Below are 18,779 nucleotides of genomic sequence, written 5' to 3'. Positions count from 1 at the left end.
GACAGAGGTAGACCAGAGGAGCAACTAACTTCCACATTGTGTATTATGATGAACAATTTAGTCATATCCACACACAATACACATAATACAAAAAAACACAATTGTTGGACATGTGAACTGCAACTAGAAGTTATGACTACAAATCAACAAGCAAACCATCATGCTTCATTATGATATGATTTCTGGCGGTTCTCAATGCTGTTGCGTCTCTGTGACTCACAGTACAGTCGCTGCTGCTGTGCCGGACAGTAAAGAGGCGACGTGCATACGCAGCAGGGCCTTTGGGCCCGGAGAAGTTGCTACGCCAAGCATCGACTGCCTTTAGAACACTTCCGGCGGAGTTAAACCTGCAGGGATTGGTTGCAAGGTCAGAAAGAATGCTGAGGCTGGACACTTTGACTCCATCAGAACACGTACCACTGTGGCGCTGGGCTCGTCTCGTAATTTGACCTCTCGAACCTTCCTTTCAGCGTTTATGCCTTGTCTGATTCGTATCAGTCATATCCTTAAGGTTTGAGCTGAAACTGGTCTCCCAGATGTGAAGACATGTGCAACGTGAAGTGAGAAAGACTAATAGATTCTAACGTCGTCGTCTTTTTCATTTCTTGCATCTGGTCCTTTTTTAAATCTATTAAAAGAATATATTTAAACAAATCAAGTCAAAGACACAGCTGTCTAATTTTGAGAGTGCATCGTTATAGAGATCGTCTATTTCCTCCGAGCTTCCCTTTCGTCAAACTTCTCCCCGTCTTTCCCCTGTTTTGGGAAGAGCAAAGTGTAACTTCGCAGAGTCACGGCTGTTTTTTACCGATTGGTCGAGTCTTGCTGGAACTGAGCCCCTCGCTGCCTTGACCTGGGAAAGCAAATGGCATCCTGCACGCTCTCTAGCCAAAAGAGGGCTGCCAAACCGTCACTGTGCCTGTGAGGGAGTGGCCTCCTATGTCTCATGTTCCATATGACAAAAATTATCTGGTTTCGAGGATGTGATATTCTGTTACAAAAGTGAAGATGTCCTTGTTACAAAACCAACTCCTTTAGAATGAAAGCCCAATGCTTACTCTGTCTCTGTGTATTTCTGGAGCTAGAAAAGGTTTGCAAAAGCAGACCGCTGATGTGCGAGAGCTTTGTTCACAGTAAACGAGCTTCCAATAAGCCCCGTGGTCCCCCCTCCTCCTGCCCCCCTGCTGGTCCTCCGCCAATCACTGGCTGAATGTCATGGTGGTTTTCTTGGTGGCGGCCTGGCGAGAGGTCATGTTGGATTAGAAAGCCCCCTGTGTGATATAGGTTACTGGCCTGTTGTGGTAGCAGGGTGCTGTGGGTGTGGGTGTGCACAGACACACACACACACACACACACACACACACACACACACACACACACACACACGAGTCACGTCTGACTGTGTTGTTCAGCTGATGTCTTATTGTCGAGGGTTTACTCTTAGAAGTGTTCTTGCACCATTGGTGATCTGTCATCTGTTCTATTTGTATAGTATAACTATTGTAGCTATTTGCCAGAATTGCGAGATGTTAAAAATGAAAAACTAATTGCATTCTCGCCACATGAAGTATCTTACATCTTCTCTTTTATTTATTACCAAAATGAAAAGCTTTCACCTAAACTTTAGTAAGCAGTGGACATCCACCTCCCTTTTGTGCCATTATCATACTCTGCACATCACCTGGCATTACATCGCTTATTTCCCCCACGAGAGCGCTTCATTCATTACATTAAACAAATATATATGTGGCCGTTGGAGGGCGCTGCAATGCAGAATCTTTCTCATATGAGATTCTGTCAGAGCTGAATTTAGTCCTAAAATTATTCAAAACTAACTAGAACGACTGTGAAGACATGAGTGTCGCTGGGATTTTAGAGGCTTTTCCCATTTGAGTGTGCGCGTAGTTAGTCTCACTCGCACGCTGTTTCTCAGGAAGGGTCTGTTATAGTCACAGAAAAAAGACACCCTTTTCCATGCCTGTAACCATGGCGACGAGAGAGAGAGACAGAGAGAGAGAGAGAAAGAGAGAGAGAGAGAGAGAAATAAGATTGTTTTCTAATTTAAAAAAATGATCCCAGCACCGGGCCTTTTTTACATGCACAGCTCTGGTCCAATTTGCAACACACTTCGTCAATATGACCCGGATGTCATGACATAAGGTCAGCATCCATCTTGCTTCATTAAGCTGGAGACTGATTTCATATGAGAAACCTCACAAATGATGGTCCAGGGTCATTGTTCCAAGCAGGTTTGCATGAATAATCGATGGCTGGGGGATGCTTGCACCTCGGTGCAGGAACAGCTGTGCTGTTGTGCGACGCGCGACGTTGTGTGTCGGCACAACGCTGGGGGAGAGATGCAGCCATCCGGGGTTGGAAATACCATAAAGTAAGATGGATTGATGTCACCAAAATAAAGGCATACAAGTGTTCAATAATTCATTGTAATGGCATCAAATGGTGAAAAGTGTTTTGGTCATTTATTTGTCTTTGCTTGTAAACATCACAAACACATGGTCACAGCTCGGTAGTGACCCATTTACACACAATGTCAAACATTAAATCTGCTGGAATGGTGGCAGTGTAACATAACCATCTGAACAAGAACGCAGCGTTCTCACATATCCGATTATCTTCTCAAGAGCAGAAAAATAATACAAATGAAATAAATACTTTATATATAGATATTTAGAATTTATCTTCATATACATGCAATTTCTTTTTCTTTTTTTAACATGCACCGTAATTGCATTGAAGCTTAAATAAATGTGGAAACAGATTAAACTTCTGGGCAGAATCCCATTTTGCAAAGTTGAAATTAATTTAACATTTACAAATGCTCTTTTATAGATCTGTGCTTCTTCTGATCAGCTCTTACCCAAAAGTCTTCTTGCAATCCTGTATTAACCTTTCAAGTACCATTATCAATGAATGATGGATGTTGTATTTACATTTTAGTCATACAAATATTAAGTATTAGTATTATTTGATAGACAAATCGTGATAGTTTTCTATTCTCATGTAAATATAAATGTAACAATACATTGTTTTTTTATTTTTTTTATCTTCTTCTAAGCAAATACGTTGTGTCGTTAAGGAATATTAAAATGTAATTTCACACTCCTGGGCAGGATGTGGTTTTAGGACTATCCCTGTTATCCGTTTGTCATGTAAACATCATATCCGTGTTTCAGAAGCAACGAGTGTTATTTACAGGACACAGAGGCTGTGATGGTGAGAATACCTGCAGGCGGACGATTAGACACCTGGACACTGTAAAGACACGCAGGGATACGAAGAACCAGGTTTTTTCATATTCCAGGTAAACGCCGTGTCCCGATTGCCATCGATAACGAGACTGAAACCAGGGCTCTAACATGTAAACACACTCACTTTGGAATTTTCGAAGGTAGTCGGATCAACAAGGTACTCGTTGGGAGTGAAGTGGGGTCGCTTTAACAACTAGATAATCACAGGTACACGGACCAGTAAACCACATTGAAGAAGAGGAAGGAGAAAGGGAAGAGGGCCCGGGCGTACAGGTCGACCCTCTTGGCCGCCGAGGGGATGACGGGCTTCGGGGGGGGGGGCCTCTTGTGGTGCTTGGCCTTGGACTTGCCGTGAGCGATGGCCTCGTTGATGGGCTTCCCGTAGCAGTCGAAGTTTGACAGCTCAAAGTCGCGCGGCAGCGAGCCCACGATGCTGAAGTCGTTGGTCCGCAGGTCCGATTTAGAGGTGCACACCTTCTTGCAGCGGGTCTCCGCCACCTGGGGGTAAGAGAAGAGTTTTTTTTTAACCTTTTCTGCTAACCAAAGTAAGATTAACTACTAACTTCTTTTCATACCGTTCCATTTTGCAGAATAAATGTTCTTACAGATGCAGGGTTTGAATACAGGGATTCTTAACTTTATCTCAGCTGTTGCAGTGAAACGTATCTCTTTCTTTACCGTAAACTGCCCGCAAGTCAGTCTCCTTCAAAATAAAGTTCCCATACAACTAAACTTTTTATAAATTACATTTATAGGGAAACAAATTTCCTCATGGAGTAAGTATGTATTTTTAAAAATAACATTGTCCTTCCCGCCTCTCCGTTTCCAACTCCTCCCACCTCAGACTTAGATTAGTAATGGATTTGCGATCTCCGGGTAATGCATCTTCACTCTATGGGAACCAAGCACACACGGCGAATGAAGCCGATTCAGATTTTCCTAACAGAAAACCAAACTAGCAGGACACCTGTGTCCTTAAGACAGGAAGGCAGGTAGCCGGACAAGCACTACAGCGCTAATTTGAGTTAGCTAAATATAGAAATATGACTCTCAAGGAACACGCATTGGTCCTCTCAGATTCATCAGATTCAAGCTGTGCAAAACATACCATATACTTCACATCTACAAATGTGTCTAAAACTTATTTCATCACGTGCAAACTGACTCATACGTTGGAAAAAAACTGCTTGAATGATCCACTTTCTCTCACCACTCGTTGACAAAAGAAAAACAAAAAAAGATTTGCAGTTGAATAGAGTCTCAGAAGTCACATGCACTCGCTCGACAGGTTTCCTCTGAACTGTGAGGGACATTTAAATGAGGCCGTTTAGGGCTGTTGGACTCAATCGAAAACACGGCACACTTTGAACATCCCATTAAAGGCCACATTAGACGCTGTGCAGCCTAATGTGGTTCCTACGAGTCCCCCCCCACACCTCCATGTGCCGTCGCAGCAGCCAAACGGCATGCAAGCGTTGAGCAAAAGGAAATCGGGTCGTCCCAAAAAATCCTTTCGTCAACCTCCCCGCCGGCCTGAACGGGGTTTAATCAGAGTATAGTTACAGAGGTACAGTGGTCCCTCGTCAGGATCAATGCGGGGATGCTGTAATCACGTGGTCTGCTTCCTGATCAATTGGCCAACAAGAAAAAATGCAGAAGAAAGGCAACATATGAATTGCACTTCCGCCCTCAAAGGACCCCCCCACGCAGATGTAGGCGACTTCGTCGGGAGGAGCAGGAGGGACCGAGTTTAAAAAGCAACCCCGAAGTCATCCGACAGGATCCGCTGACCTGCAAGGTGCTGACGTGAAGCGGCGTCCCCCCCGTCCCGTTGAGCGCGTTGTTCTTGGCAGCGGGGCCCTTTCCCAGAGCCTTCTCCTTGGCCGCTATCTTGGCCTTCTCCGCCTCGATGCGCTTGGGGCTGTTGAGCATCACTTGGACCACGGCGTACTCCACCAGCGAGGCGAAGCCGAACAGAAGGCAAGCGATGAGCCAGACGTCGATGGCCTTGACGTAGGACACCTTGGGCAGCTCCGAAGCCAGGGAGGTGCACTCGGAGGACAGGGAGAGCACCGAGAGGATGCCTGGACAGAGAGGGAGGCCAGCAGAGGGTTTTTCTAATTAGGTCTATTACGTTTTACAAAGGTCAGCAATTCTGCATCGTGGAGGCCAAAACAGTTGATCAGTTATAATTGGGTTTCAATAATTTGAAACAACTTGTTCAATTGAGGTTGTTTGTTTACATTCAGCTTTTCTAATGCAATCCATCACAACTTGCGGTGCTTGTGGCGGAGAAAGCCGCAAGAGGATCGATCCCCGGCTGCGGTTTAACCACGTGGTGAGAGTTTAACAGTGCGGGAATCAAACACCACTTACACCGACAGTCCTGCTTGAGACGCCCCAACGTTCCTTTAGCTCTTTTGTTAGGACGTCTCCAAAATCTCAGCCTCCGATAGCAGTAATTATTCTTATTATTTTGTTATCTTTCAAAGCTAACGGGATTACAGGTTAGAGCTTTCAAAAGGAAATAATTACACCCACTTTTTTTTAGGATCGTATTATAACCACCAAGAAATGGCCTCACTCCCATTTGTCCTGCTGTGAGGATTCTTTTGAGAGATAATAGCTGACTTTTTGCCTCCTGGCATCAACTTGGTCAAGGGTCCGTACGGGTTTCTTATCAAACGGCTTCTCCCTCGCTGCAGCAAGCTGTTAAACAGCATGATGGCGGTGCAAAGATGGTCACATGACCTCGCGCCACCCAGTGTGTAGCAGAAAACACACAAACACATATAGACAATAACTTGTGAGCTAAATGTTGACTGACCTGGACTGATCCCATTCAGAGAGAAGTCAGAGGAGGCACCAGGGGTGGGGGGGTGGAGGGGGGGGAGTCGCAGTGATGATGGGATGAGAATGGTGATGAACAACTGGAGGGAGGATGACACTGACACTGCTGATGAGGGACACTGACACATCGCACACAGGTTCAATCATGTAGGAGTGAGAAGTAGGAAGTGAAACAGGAAGCTTTCTCAGATTTATGATTAAATTGCCTCAAATCAGCCCGTTCTCAAGTGAAGCCTCCCATGTATTAGAATATTCTGCGTCATTATTAGACACTTCGTATTTTCTTTTCCCTTTCCCACGTTTTTTGGATGAAATGAAATGTTGCAGTGGTTTTAAGGCGTTTTTGCAGCCGCTGGTGTGGAACAAAATATCCCTAGACACATAATTAAGGGCGCAGTTTAGTTATGTGATAAAATAAAAATGTAGCATACCCAGTTTAATTTAAAGAAAGAATAAAGCCACAGAAAGGTGGAGGACTTTCACAGAAAACTAATTAGGTAATACAATTCTATGGTGCCTTATTATAAATGGAAATATTCAGGGCTGCAGAAATAAATTAAAAGGTGTTCCATCAAGATGAGTATTGTTTAACACTTTCTGCCCCTTTTTTTCCATCATGCAGGTGAAACTGAGACTGTGCCCGAGAGCCGAGACCGTAAAACGAGAAGAAAAGTTAAAAAAATAGCTAATCTGTGATTTATTCAGCGTGTAAATCAAAACAACCGTAATTGAGCACGAGCTGTACCTAAGCATCCTCACATCCCCTCTGGGCTCAGGAGAGCACTGCAATCATTTACCTGGACCTTCTTCAAGTTAACCCCCAGTGTGTGAAAAAGAAGCAGCAGCGCTTCTCACGGGCCTCCATCACTTCGGGGGGTTAATAGGGTTCAGACGCACCTCTTTGGTCAGCTGAGCGTCCCGCTGCTTTCTGTCTCCTCACAAACACTCGTTGCCCACATTGATTAACGTTTGGCAAAAAAACGAAGAGCCTGTAAATGTTTGCCGCCATCACGCACCAACCCGCCAAGTCAAACCGTACCCGTTACACTCAGCCGGGAGCCAAGGTTCATTAAACAGGGATCTCACGGCTGTGCTTTAGACATTTAGGGAACTCGGTGAGTAAAGGAAAAATAAAAAAACAAGTAACTGTGCTACTTAAAATCGTACATAATGTACCTAAAGCCCTCGCTGTGGTGGGTCTCTTCTGTCCTCACGGTTCTAATCTGATGTTTTGACCTCCGCACTCTCCCTCGCCTCTCTTTGGGATCCAATAAGGTTCAATAGCTGCAGAAATATGTACAGACAACGGTGAATGTCAGGGGAAAGGCGGAGGAATCGGTCAAATGCTCCGTACCCAAAGGCACCCTGGCAGCACTGGCGTCGGGGTTGATCCAGAAGGAGAGCCAGGAGAGGACCACGATGAGCAGCGTGGGGGCGTAGACACCCATCATGTAGAATCCAACCTGTCGCCTTAGGGTGAAGATCACCTCCACACATGTGTAGTACCCTGCAAGGAGAAAGAAATCACACGTAACCTAAATAACTAATTTAGTGAGAAACACAGCTTGCCTTGGAGGTCAAACAGGAGACACAGACAGCAAGTGCCTCCTGTGAATAAGAAATAATGCATTGGATTAGTTGGCATTTCCATGAACGCCAACACAAAGCAAAGCGTATCGGTAACATTCACAGTACAGAAAACAGTAAGGAAAGGAAAAAGGAATTTAAGATCATAACATTTAACTTCTTTAGGACTGCACTCCCGCTTCCTGACGTGCCCGTTATAAAGGAGAACGACATCTGTCCTCATTGTAAGTGGATATCACTGGCTCCTGATGAGGTGATCATTCGTAACAATTCTAACCGATCAATCTCTGCCGAAGTATGTATTTTGGAACAAGCATCAACAGCCTCCACGGCGCTCTTTGAGGCTGGTCAGTTGGTCCGAGGGGGCGAGGGAGAGCGGAGGGGCTGGAGTAATATTTAACTCGCCCCGGGGATCTCTGGCCGAGCTTTACACGGCTCCATGAGGGGCGGCCTGTGTGCGTCGCAGAGCCGGCTCCAACCAGTCGAACACAGAGGTGAGCTTTGTGTCTGGCCAGGTTGCCCTGGCAACCAGTTAAAAGGGCTGAATCATTGCCAGCAGCGTGCGAGAGCGCCGGGGTCACAGCGGCTCTTTTTGGGGCCGATCGAGACGTTTCCATTTCGTGGTAAAACGTCGCTGTGTGCTCACATGAGTCCAAATGGCACATGAACTTCTTTAGACGGCACGTATTTGTTTGGTAGCTACCTCCTCCCGACACCTTGGAAATATAAATAATATTGATTGAAAAACCTACGCAACGTGAGACTTGGGCCGACTCGCACTTAACGAGCAACCGAAGGATCTACGTGCAATACATTTGACATCAACCGTTGGTATTATTTCATATTATTCATATTAACTTTGGTGACACTGAATGGATGACGACGGGTTCTCACGGCTTTAATGAAGAATGCGGGATTACATTTCCTTCCCGTTCGAAGCTTCAAAGTCGCCCTAAAACCATTAAATAAAACAATTTAACTAAATCTCACAATTGAATGAAAATGTATTTTGTAAATGAATGGTGTCTTTAAAAAATAATAATAAATCAACTTTCTTTAATGAATATCACTCGCAACCCGGTTAGACTAGGAGCCTACATCAAACAGTGACGTCTAGTGCATAAACCAGAAGAAGATCACTCAAATCCTGAGAGAAAAATCAATGAAAGAAACGTCTGTGATGTCAGAACCCCGTTTGCTTCAAAAGACTCTGGTTGATGGAAAAGCTGGAATGAGGTTGGTTACTAGGAGCCCATAAATCTATTTGACGTACACTTTAACACGACTTAACTTGGCTGGAAAACATTTTAATACAAGATACAACATTGATAATAATAATAAACGCGTACTATCTCATCAATAGGCATTTTTGTGGCTTCCTCTTGAAAACGTACCTGTTCCTGAATAGAACTTAGTGCAGTTCCCATAATCAATGTCTTCTTGTCTGATGTCAAACTGCGGCAGGGCGATGGCGTCCATCTGCACCGGGTCTCCTGTCTGCCACATGAACTGCAGGTCGTCCGTGGTGTAGCCGACTAGGATGGTGGAGGGATGCACAGGTTACACAAAACTCATGTTTAAACATTCAGTGTATGGATACATCCACATGCAACAACATCTTCTTGCTAAGTAAACTCAAATGTCTCTGCAGTTCGAGGGAAACGGCGTGAGTTTGTTTTTTCTTAGTTCAAGTCTCTACTGCTTTGTAAACAAGATGCAATAAACCACAGTGAAGCTCAATTAGCTCTGAGATGTTCACATCAACCTTAAAATGTGAAGATTTATGCCGCGTTTTGCCAATGAAATTGGCCCCTAAACTCAAGCAGAAAGCTTTCGTTTAGCCCGAAACAACATACGCGCGTGCCTCAGAAATACTGCATGACTCAATTTCAAACAAGAAGATCGACTGAAATCACATTTACAAACCACGTGGTTTGTGACTCACAGCTTTCCAGTTGCATCTTACACCTCTGCGTGTCCATCGGGAACAACGTGAGGTCCAAAGGGCAGGAAAGGGTGACCGACAACCTGCAGGGAGACGACAAAGTTCAGTTAAAAAATGCTCTTTTGTAGCCCTCCTCTTTTCCACAAACATCTGGTACCTTAAAGGATTTTTAAGGTTTTATCCTCATGGCGCATTTTGGTGGAATGAACAAAATATGTCACACTCAGAACTGCAGGCCTAACCACGGAGGGGGATTATCTTGTCCCTGGATAGGACTGAACTCCAACAAAAGCAGATTGCAGCTCGAGCCGCAGCTCGCTCACATGCAGCCCCCCCCCCCCCCCCCCGCCCGAGCGATAAGACGACGTCTTATCTTTCTCAGCCTCAGTGATTCTCCACAGAGAAGGAAAAAGTAAATGTAGATCGCCGGGGAATCCTAGAAAATGAGGGAGCCGAGTCGCCCTAACTGACATGCAGACAGGAATGAAAAAGTCCCAATCATTGTGTAATCACAACAGAGCCTCCAGATAATTGTACAACTAGGCCTTCAATCAGCTGATGTTTGTTTAGTATTCTGTAAAAAGGGATTTAAAGCTGCATTAGGGAAGCCAGTGGATTCATTGAGTTCCTTTGTCTTTCGGTTCAAATGTTGGTGGTGGCACTCAGGAGGAGTCATCTTCCTTTTTTTTTTTCATAATAAAAAAAAAAAATAACACCTTTGATTAAAGTCTGAGTTATTCTCCCAGATGCCACATCTGCGATATCACATCAACTTGCGAATAATATGTAGATGTAATATGTGGATTGGGGGAGGGGGACTTATTCTGTGTCTGCTTCCCTGGTTCATGCAATACATGCTACTTCGACTCTGAAAGTCACAAGACATTTTCATGTACTTACTGAAACATTCTGTACGAACGGGGACATCTCACCTCATACTGATGAGCACGTCTCCGTTGCGGAAAATGAAGAGGAGGATGTTCTCCTGCGTCACGTCGTGAAAGTTGGCGCTCTTCTCGTTGGCGAAGAACAGGTCGGGTTTCCACAGACACTTGAACATCTTGGGGTCGACGGTGAGCGAGTCGGACTTGAAGTCCGTCGGCAGCTTCAGCCGGGGGTCGTTCCACCGCTGCCGCAGGAAGATGTTCACCCTGTAGTCCTGCACAGGGGCACACGGCTTTCAGACACAACACCCGCCCTCCGCCTCTTCTACGTGTGGCGGATAACTTCAAAGTGCTGAGGGGGGTGAACACAGAGAAAACTCCTTCCACGGGGGTCAAAGGTTATCAACACAGCAACATGGAGAGCACGCAGTCTCATTAGAGGGCTTAGTAGTGACCCGGCGAGGCTGCTGTGGGACCAGGTGCTGCGAGGGACAACTAACGCGCAGTGCGAAGACGGATGGCCTCTCAAATAAAGCCGAGTGCGTGTTGGGTCCTCTGGTGAAAAAAAGTAGAGTCACACTTTGAATCAATGTCCCAAACATTACCTGACCATTACCTGACCATTACCTGACCAGAACGGTCCAGACGTTCTATGGTTAAGTCTGATAGAGTAGCTTCGTTTTCTGTTCTGGTTTATAAATGAAACCTTGAAGCACAATGTCCTTTATTTCCGTGGCAGCATACATTTTTTTTTGGGGGGGGGGGGGGGGGGTGGTCAAATTGTTCTTTTGACTCGGCCCTCGAGCGACGGCACGAACGTGTTCTGCTGGCCCTTCGCTGTCTGACAGAGATGCAGCCGATTCCCACACCTTCGCCTCCCTGACAGCCAGACAGAGGGGGGTAGGGGGGTGGGGGGGGGGGGGGGGGGGGGGGCGTATATCTTCCCTCCGGCTCACTTTCAAGTTGAGATTTAACAAAACCGCTCACCTCCATCAGGGAGGAAAACCCATTTATTCCTCCTCTCATCCTGAAATGAGTCGTCCCCCACTGACGCGAGGGAACGTACACAGTTTAGTTTCCGTTGGACGCGAGGTTTGTGAATGATGACAGAGGGTTACCTGAGATCAGATCAGACCCCACAGAGTGATAAATGAAGGGGGGAAGGTGACCAGCTGTCTCTTCTTTCTCCTCCTGGATTCATTCTCAACCATTTTCTCTCTGTCTGTCATTTGAGGGAAGAGGGGAGATAGATTTGCCATCTGTGAGTCCATCGTGCTCTTGGTTTGTTCTTTCTCCATTTATCCTTTTTCCTTAAGCTGGCTTCTCTTTCCATCCATATGGATTCGTCCCTGTCTTTATCCTACAGCTCATTCTTTTCCACCTTGAGGCTTCACATCACCTCCTTCCTGATCTTTCATTCCCCATCGGATCATTCTTCTCGATGGCCCGTTTTCTTTTTTTTTCTCAAGTTCTCTAGTGCTTAATACTTTGAGGTTTATGGATTTTTCTGGTGATTGGTCCTGTGCAGAAACTCTCCACTGCAACATTTAACAAGGAGACACACAGTACTGATCTGCAGCCAGAAGACATATCTCCAGTGGACATGCTCATGCAGCTCCAATTTCCGTGTATTAGATCCAAGGCTTTGGTTCACAGCGTCATGATGTGAGGAAAACACTGAGCATTGCTTTGCACTGTTCACATCTGAACACATCTGCAACAGGACTCTGAGGTCTGAAGTCTTTCCAGTGAAGACACAATTGCAGTAATTTCCACAACTAATACAAATTGGGAATTCTGTCACCGCACTGCATTCATTTACATTACGGTGTCACATTATTGAACATATTTACTGAGAAAGAAACGCATCACCTTTATTTGCTCTTCCCAGCAATTTACAATTAAAATATGCCAGTAAACCAAGCTCAATAGAAACCGACAAGACTCTTCCCTTTATGGTTTCCTTGGCAATCAAGATTCCACCCAGGACCGTCCTTGAGGTTTAATATGTTCACTTGAATTCCAACCACTACTTTATCAGCAACTAAGCCATCAGATAAATGAAGCGTGGAAAGGCCTCCATGACGCTAAATGATCTGCTCCCATCCTGCAAAACAGGCGGGGAACGTGTAGGACTGACCAGTGTTCATCCTCCATCCACTGCATCTGATTGGCCGACGTATTGATTATGAATAGTGTCGGGATGAAGAGGAATTTATGTAAATTCTTACCATAGTTGTTTCTTGAATGGAGCCAAAACTGTTGATGAAAATGTTCACTCTGTCTTCCACAGGAATTCCTGTTGGGGAGAGGAGACAAGGATTTTGTATTCAGAGTCAAAGAGAGTGTTAAGGTAGTGTCCCTATGTTGGGCCCCTTCATCTATGATGCCCTGGAGAACCAGGAGAGCCCGTATTCACAGCCCCCCCCCCCTCCACCATCCCACCAGTGCATAATGTGGAGGTGGCTTATAGCTGACAACTTCCACGCATCAACGCAACCAGGCAAACCAACAAATAGCCCACAAACACTTCTGCCCTGAGCTTAACGTTCTCCGCAGGGCCCATAAAAGAAGCCTTTCTATTTTTATAGGTCTGGGCAAAGCAATTCACGAGGCTCAGTCCAGGATGTAGTTTGGATGATTATGACATGGATGTTAACGGGGGAGGGGGGGGGAACTTTGAGGCCGACGTGGAATCAAGAGCAGATGTTTGGCTGCTGGGAGCGGAGGCAGGCGTTCGGTGAAGGAGCCGCTGCACACAACACGTGAAGCATCCACTGCCTCTGCTGCCAGGGGCCAGAGGATGGAAACGACCTTTTTATGACCGAAGGCCAACTACAATGTGACATCTACGCTGTAAACACTTTGAAGGTGGGTACTTATATGTACTATATGCAGTAAAAAGTGAAAGAATCAGTGACTTAAGTCACTCGGCTCGACATTTGAGGTAACAGAAGCTCAATATAATACAGAATTTGATCCGTGACTGCCTCAAGTCACATATTTGCTCTTCCCATAACAGCCAGTTTGTGTCAAGCAACACAAACCATGAACTGCTTTGGTGGAGAAAAAAGAAGCCGAACCGAGAACAGCGGGCCTCAAGTTACACTGTTGTAGTGCAGATATGCAAGTGTGTGCATGAAAGGAAATACATTTTTACTGACGTCTCAAGCACCATTTATCCAGATCATGTCTGTGTTCATGGAAGAAACAAGAGGGAGCTACACATTTACAGTACACTTGCTTCTTTAATTAGAATGACAGCACTGCGGCAAAAGTATCAATTCAAAATAGACGGGAGACAGATGACCAGGAAATGAGACTTGCCTTTGAAGTTGGGCCTTATTCGGGGATCATAGGTGATCAGTAACCTGTTCAAGATGTTACTGGTGGAATTCTCAGGGACTCGGGCCAGATCCTCCGGTGACAGCTGGCTGCAAAACAAAGACCACGGAGAGGGAACTGCAGCCACGATTACGTTCGCAGGGCAAATTCCTTTCAGATGCACACACACACACACACACACACACACACACACACACACACACACACACACACACACACACTCTTTACTCTGTATAGTCTTAGATTAAACTATAACCTTACAGAGCTACGGGCCGATGGGATTAATTAGTAAGTAAATGTTGACGGAGGAAGTCGACACGATTCGTTTAAGGCAGATCAAGCTGGCAGAACATGATGCCGCAATACACAAGGTAATTTAGGGTTATGGGACCTTTGGTTCCATTTTTATTCCTACCTGTGTCTCCCCATGTTGAGTTGCCTTTTACACAGTCTAATAACGGTGAAAAATGAAATGGCATTATTCTTGGAAAAGCGATTTGCAAAGTAAAGAAGTGAAGACATGTTTTTTTTCCACTTAACTCTCGTTACCTTGTGAAAACCCCTTAAATTATTTAGTAATTTAGTTTAGTACTTAGTGAATCATCAATGTGGATGGAAAAGAGTGGACGTATTTGCACTTTTCATATACACTGCCACCACTTAACACCACATTTCAGAAACCTTCGACCAAACATCGTTTGCTTTGCGAGGTTGACTGAAAGAAGCAAAGTGCAGAATAGGATCCTGCAGGAGGGAAAGCGCAAAAACAAATCCTCCTGGTGGGTGGCAGTGATTCTCCTGCCAAAGAATCCCCCCCCCTTCTCAAAGCACTTTACATATCATTACGTAAACCTTATCGCGCACTGAGGACCAGTTAAAGTGCTCCACAGGAATGCTGCTCAGTGTGTGTATGTTCCGCGGCTCCTCTGATCAAAGTGAAACCCTTAATTCCCATCCCCTGAACCCCCCCCGCCCCCCCTTCTTTGACAACCTCAAGCACAACAGCCAAACTGGAACAAAGTGGTTCCCTTGATCCACGAAGGCATCCGCAGCACTAAACTCAAAGTACGTCATACGGCTTACACATGCCAATACTGCATCAAACGGCCTCTTCTTATTCTCCTTTGAGAGAGAAAGAGAGTTTTTCATTGTCCAGCCGTTTGTTACCGTTTAAGGGAAGAAGCTTTGTGCGGCTCTCCTCAACACAAGCGACACGGGACAGTCCAAACGGCGTGTTGGGTCATACTGAGGTTGGTTCTGTTGTCAGGCTGAGAATGCGCCTCACAAGTCCCATTTCCGCCTGTCTGGAACTGTCAAATAAGTTGGCAAATACCAAAAGGTGTCGATTTGTTCCTAGTTGACTGGGCTACGGGTTAATATCAAATTGCTCTGCACTGTGGCAGCTGGTGAGATCTGGTCAAGCAGGAACTGGTGGATGAAGATTGGAAAGTATCTGAAAATAACAAGGTCATGCTTTAACCTGTATAGAGACCCTCATGGAGACATGTTCTCTCCTTTTTGACAGGAGACATGATCTGATAGCTGGGAACTTGAGTATTAAGGTAAGATGAAGGTCTGTTTGTCTGGTTTTTCTTCACATTAATCTGTGATTTGGTAAGGGCTTAGAACATTGTAATGGCAGTATATGAACAGCATTTCCATGTTCAATTATGATTTTAAAAAGTGACAAAAGATGGCAAAAATCCCACATTAAGTCAACAAGAATTCATGGAACTTTATGGAATAAAAATGCGGAACCGGATGTCGAGCAGTTCTTTCAAGGAAAATCCTTGGAAACCCCTGGGGATTCTGGGGTATAAAGATCAATGAGGCTTTATTATCCTACAGGTAACAAATCAATTAGTATCTCACGACGTGAAATAGATACCATGAATAGAATTGGGGGAACTGAATCCATAAGAGCCTCAACTGTCCAGTCCAAACCAATTCATGCCACACACATAACTTTTCTCCAAACTGCATGAGATTATCACAACAAGCTGATAGTATCATGAAGGTTGACTCATCAAGGTCACATTGTTATTCTCTGAGGAAACCACCAAGCCAATGAAGAGGGTTGTGTGTCTATAATGGCCCCAGGAAACCAACACATCGTGTTGTTTATTCCACTGTTCAGTTTGGCAGCCAATGGTGTCGTTGAACGCATACTTACGATGGACAATACACCTGCTTCCCTTTCTTCTTCCCCTTCTTTGTTCCTTTCTCTTTGGCTGAGCCTCCCTCCAGGCAGAGAGAGAGGACCAGGAGCAGGACGGCCAGCTTCTTGGTGACCATTCTGGCGTGCTGTGAGCCTGTGGAGGACGGAACAGCAACAGCAAGAAAGATATTTTAAAGACTCGGGGACAAGGTGGTGCAATTTAATAAGACTGTGCTTCTAAACCTCTGCCCTCGGGGGGAGTAAAAGGCTTACGGCGCTTTGAGCTCATTTCTGAGCTTTTTTTTGCTCTCTTGACACGATGGCGTTTCCATTTCCTCAGGATGCATGTCACATTCCAGTCAATGTCTGAATTGTAAACGATCAATCGGACAGGGTTTAATCAATTAATACGAGATCAAGCATGAATCCAATCAGCTGGAGTAATGCACTCTAATACCAGTCGGTTGAGTGTGACCCTGAGATACCCTTAGCTTCAGTCACGAGGATGCATCTATGAATTAATAAAGCTGCATCTTCCTGCAGCTGAAGAAGCTTTTTTTTCGGGCCGTTTATCACAATCTTCAAGTATATCGTTTGGTTCAATCTACGATAGCCGTGGTTTTATAGTGAAATCCATTCTCACACAACAAATACAGGAAGGGAGGAGATAACACCGCCGCTGTGTTTGTCATGAATCTCTTTGTCAGAGGAAGTCAAAACACAAGGATCTGTGGACGCTTCTATGCAGTGTGCTCCTTTATCAGAGCTCATTAATCAGCCGTAGCACCCGTGTGATTCACCCAACCCCCCCCTGTCCAGAACAACCGGTGCCCTTTCATTGTGGGGGACACAGGCACCACAAGCTAAGCCAACAGTCTGTCCATTAACTGAAGCACTTCGCTGTCCCAGACGGAGACGCTGTCCCCCACTCTCCTACCACCTGGGCCTAGTGACGTGTGTCTCTGCTCCTCGTCTGCACCCTGATCGCCCTCCCCCCAGTGTGCATTGTTTAAGGGATAAACAGGTCCATCGTGCACGTCCATGCCGAACAGGTTTCTGTGCAGAGAAACATGGGTTCGACCAAGTCCAAGTCTATAAATGGACCTCCGCACGACGTCTGTGTCAACTGTGCTGTGACTCACTACGTTAAAAGTGTGCGGCTTTGTCACAAAACGGCCCAAGGTCAATACGGAAATCCTCCCCACGTCACTTAGACTCATCAGAACACCATCATCGTGTCACGAAAGAAGATGGTAACGCATACAGCAAATGGATGGTTATGATTTATAAGCTATTCAAATACACAATAATGCAAAAAAGCGTAAATGACAGTTATGATTCACCAGTTATTTAAATAATAGGATACAATTGATTGGGCTCTTCTGTTCCAAGAAAGGCCTGTGCTGTGCAAAGGAAAAATGGAAAAGCAAAACAATGCGAGAGCCCCCCCCCCCCCCCCCCCCCCCCCCCTCCTGCACGCGCGGACTTTCCGGGGCACCCACACAACCTGTGGCTGCTCGTCGCTCTCCAAAAAACACCAGAAAAGTGAGTGACAGGAGGCTCACTGTGGATCACAGGCGGAGCAGCAGGACAACAGAGGGATTCAACGACCACCATGACGGGCGAGGAGAGGGGGGGAGGGCAGAAGAAGAAGATGCCATATTTACGCGGGCATGTTTTACGCATCGCATTGCGCACGTTACACACACATACACTGCGCGTAAGTCGGTCACCACACGTCCAGGGCCGCCACTTACCGTTTAAATCGCTCACCTGAGGAAACTACAGCCGGCGAGGCTTTCAGTGCAAAGAGCCGCTGTCAGACCGGTCGGCGTCTTTCTCTCCCATCCTGCGCCGCGCTCCTTCCGCTGAGGCAATTCGTGCAATCAATTGGCTGCGAAAGTTACATCTCGGCAAATTGCCAATTTCTCGTTATTTATCGACGCGCCCGCTTTGTTGTTATTTTGGAATCGGCGCGCGCGTGTGTGTGAGTGTGTGCGTATATGTGTGTGTGTGTGTGTGGCTTCTGCCCTTTTTGCCTCAGCTCGGGTAAACCCAAGATGGAGGCTTTTTGCGTGCTACCTGTCATGCAACATGCGCAGAAGCGGCTGCACGGAGCGCCCCCCCCCCCCCCCCCCATCCCCCATCCCTCCATCAGCACCACGGACAGCGGCTCTCCTTCTCCACATCATCTACAGCCTCTGTGACGTGACGGCAGAGGGGGGGTGGGGGGGGGGGTGTAAATGCTCTCGTTTACGTGATGGATGCAAACGTCTCACTATTTATGGCCGCGCGCTGTTAGGCAGACGGACGTGAATTCAACCATCAAGCGCAGGCTGAGGACACATTAATGACGCAATAAAGCTCAGGCCCAGATGCGTTATGACTTATGTGGTCCGTGGAAGCGTACTTTAATGTCGTCGGTATCGTTTTCTCGAGATTCCGACTTTATGGTGTCGTTATATCCACAAATTAAGCGTTGTTTTTTTAGAGATCACGAGATAATTAACAAGTTCTCGTGAGAAAAAAGCACGTTGCTAATATTTCTTTAACTGTTTGGGTTTCCTTAACTGATGGTAAACGTTTTCAACACATCAACTATAAGATCATTTGTATGATGGTGATTGACTTGGTGAAGTTGGCTGAACGATACACGCGTCACTACGTCCGGTTTTCAAAATAAGGTTTGTACGCTGCATCTATATAGAGTATTCCCTATAACAAGTAAAATAGATAAAATA

General features: G+C 45.8%; 1 protein-coding gene across 2 annotated transcripts; it reads right to left on the bottom strand.

Moving 5' to 3' along the window:
- Positions 1–2,456: 2,456 nt before the first annotated feature.
- On the bottom strand, positions 2,457–18,162 carry glrbb (glycine receptor, beta b). 2 transcript variants are annotated; one of them, XM_037461554.2, is made up of 10 exons: positions 17,796–18,162; positions 16,054–16,192; positions 13,863–13,969; positions 12,767–12,834; positions 10,584–10,810; positions 9,652–9,734; positions 9,101–9,241; positions 7,474–7,626; positions 5,061–5,353; positions 2,457–3,767 (listed from the first exon to the last, which is right to left on the bottom strand). In XM_037461554.2, exons 2-10 carry the CDS (start codon positions 16,173–16,175, stop codon positions 3,471–3,473), a joined length of 1,491 nt encoding a protein of 496 aa, XP_037317451.1. In that variant the 5' UTR covers positions 16,176–16,192; positions 17,796–18,162; the 3' UTR covers positions 2,457–3,470. The 2 variants fall into 2 exon arrangements, with proteins under 2 accessions (XP_037317451.1, XP_037317452.1); XM_037461555.2 differs by having other exon boundaries at positions 17,812–18,162.
- Between the last annotated feature and the right edge of the window lie 617 nt (positions 18,163–18,779).

This window comes from Pungitius pungitius, chromosome 2 (genome assembly GCF_949316345.1).
Source record: "Pungitius pungitius chromosome 2, fPunPun2.1, whole genome shotgun sequence".
NCBI lineage: Eukaryota > Metazoa > Chordata > Actinopteri > Perciformes > Gasterosteidae > Pungitius > Pungitius pungitius.
Note: the sequence above shows the minus strand (reverse complement) of the source record. Positions and strands in the feature narration are given on the sequence as shown.

Excerpts from the sequence above, each read along its gene's own strand:
- glrbb (XM_037461554.2), bottom strand. The coding sequence starts at position 16,175 with ATGGTCACCAAGAAGCTGGCCGTCCTGCTCCTGGTCCTCTCTCTCTGC. Across the intron at positions 12,835-13,862 it reads AATAAGGCCCAACTTCAAAG|GAATTCCTGTGGAAGACAGA; the intron begins GCAAGTCTCATT and ends TCTCCCCAACAG. Across the intron at positions 5,354-7,473 it reads TGCTGCCAGGGTGCCTTTGG|GCATCCTCTCGGTGCTCTCC; the intron begins GTACGGAGCATT and ends CTCTCTGTCCAG.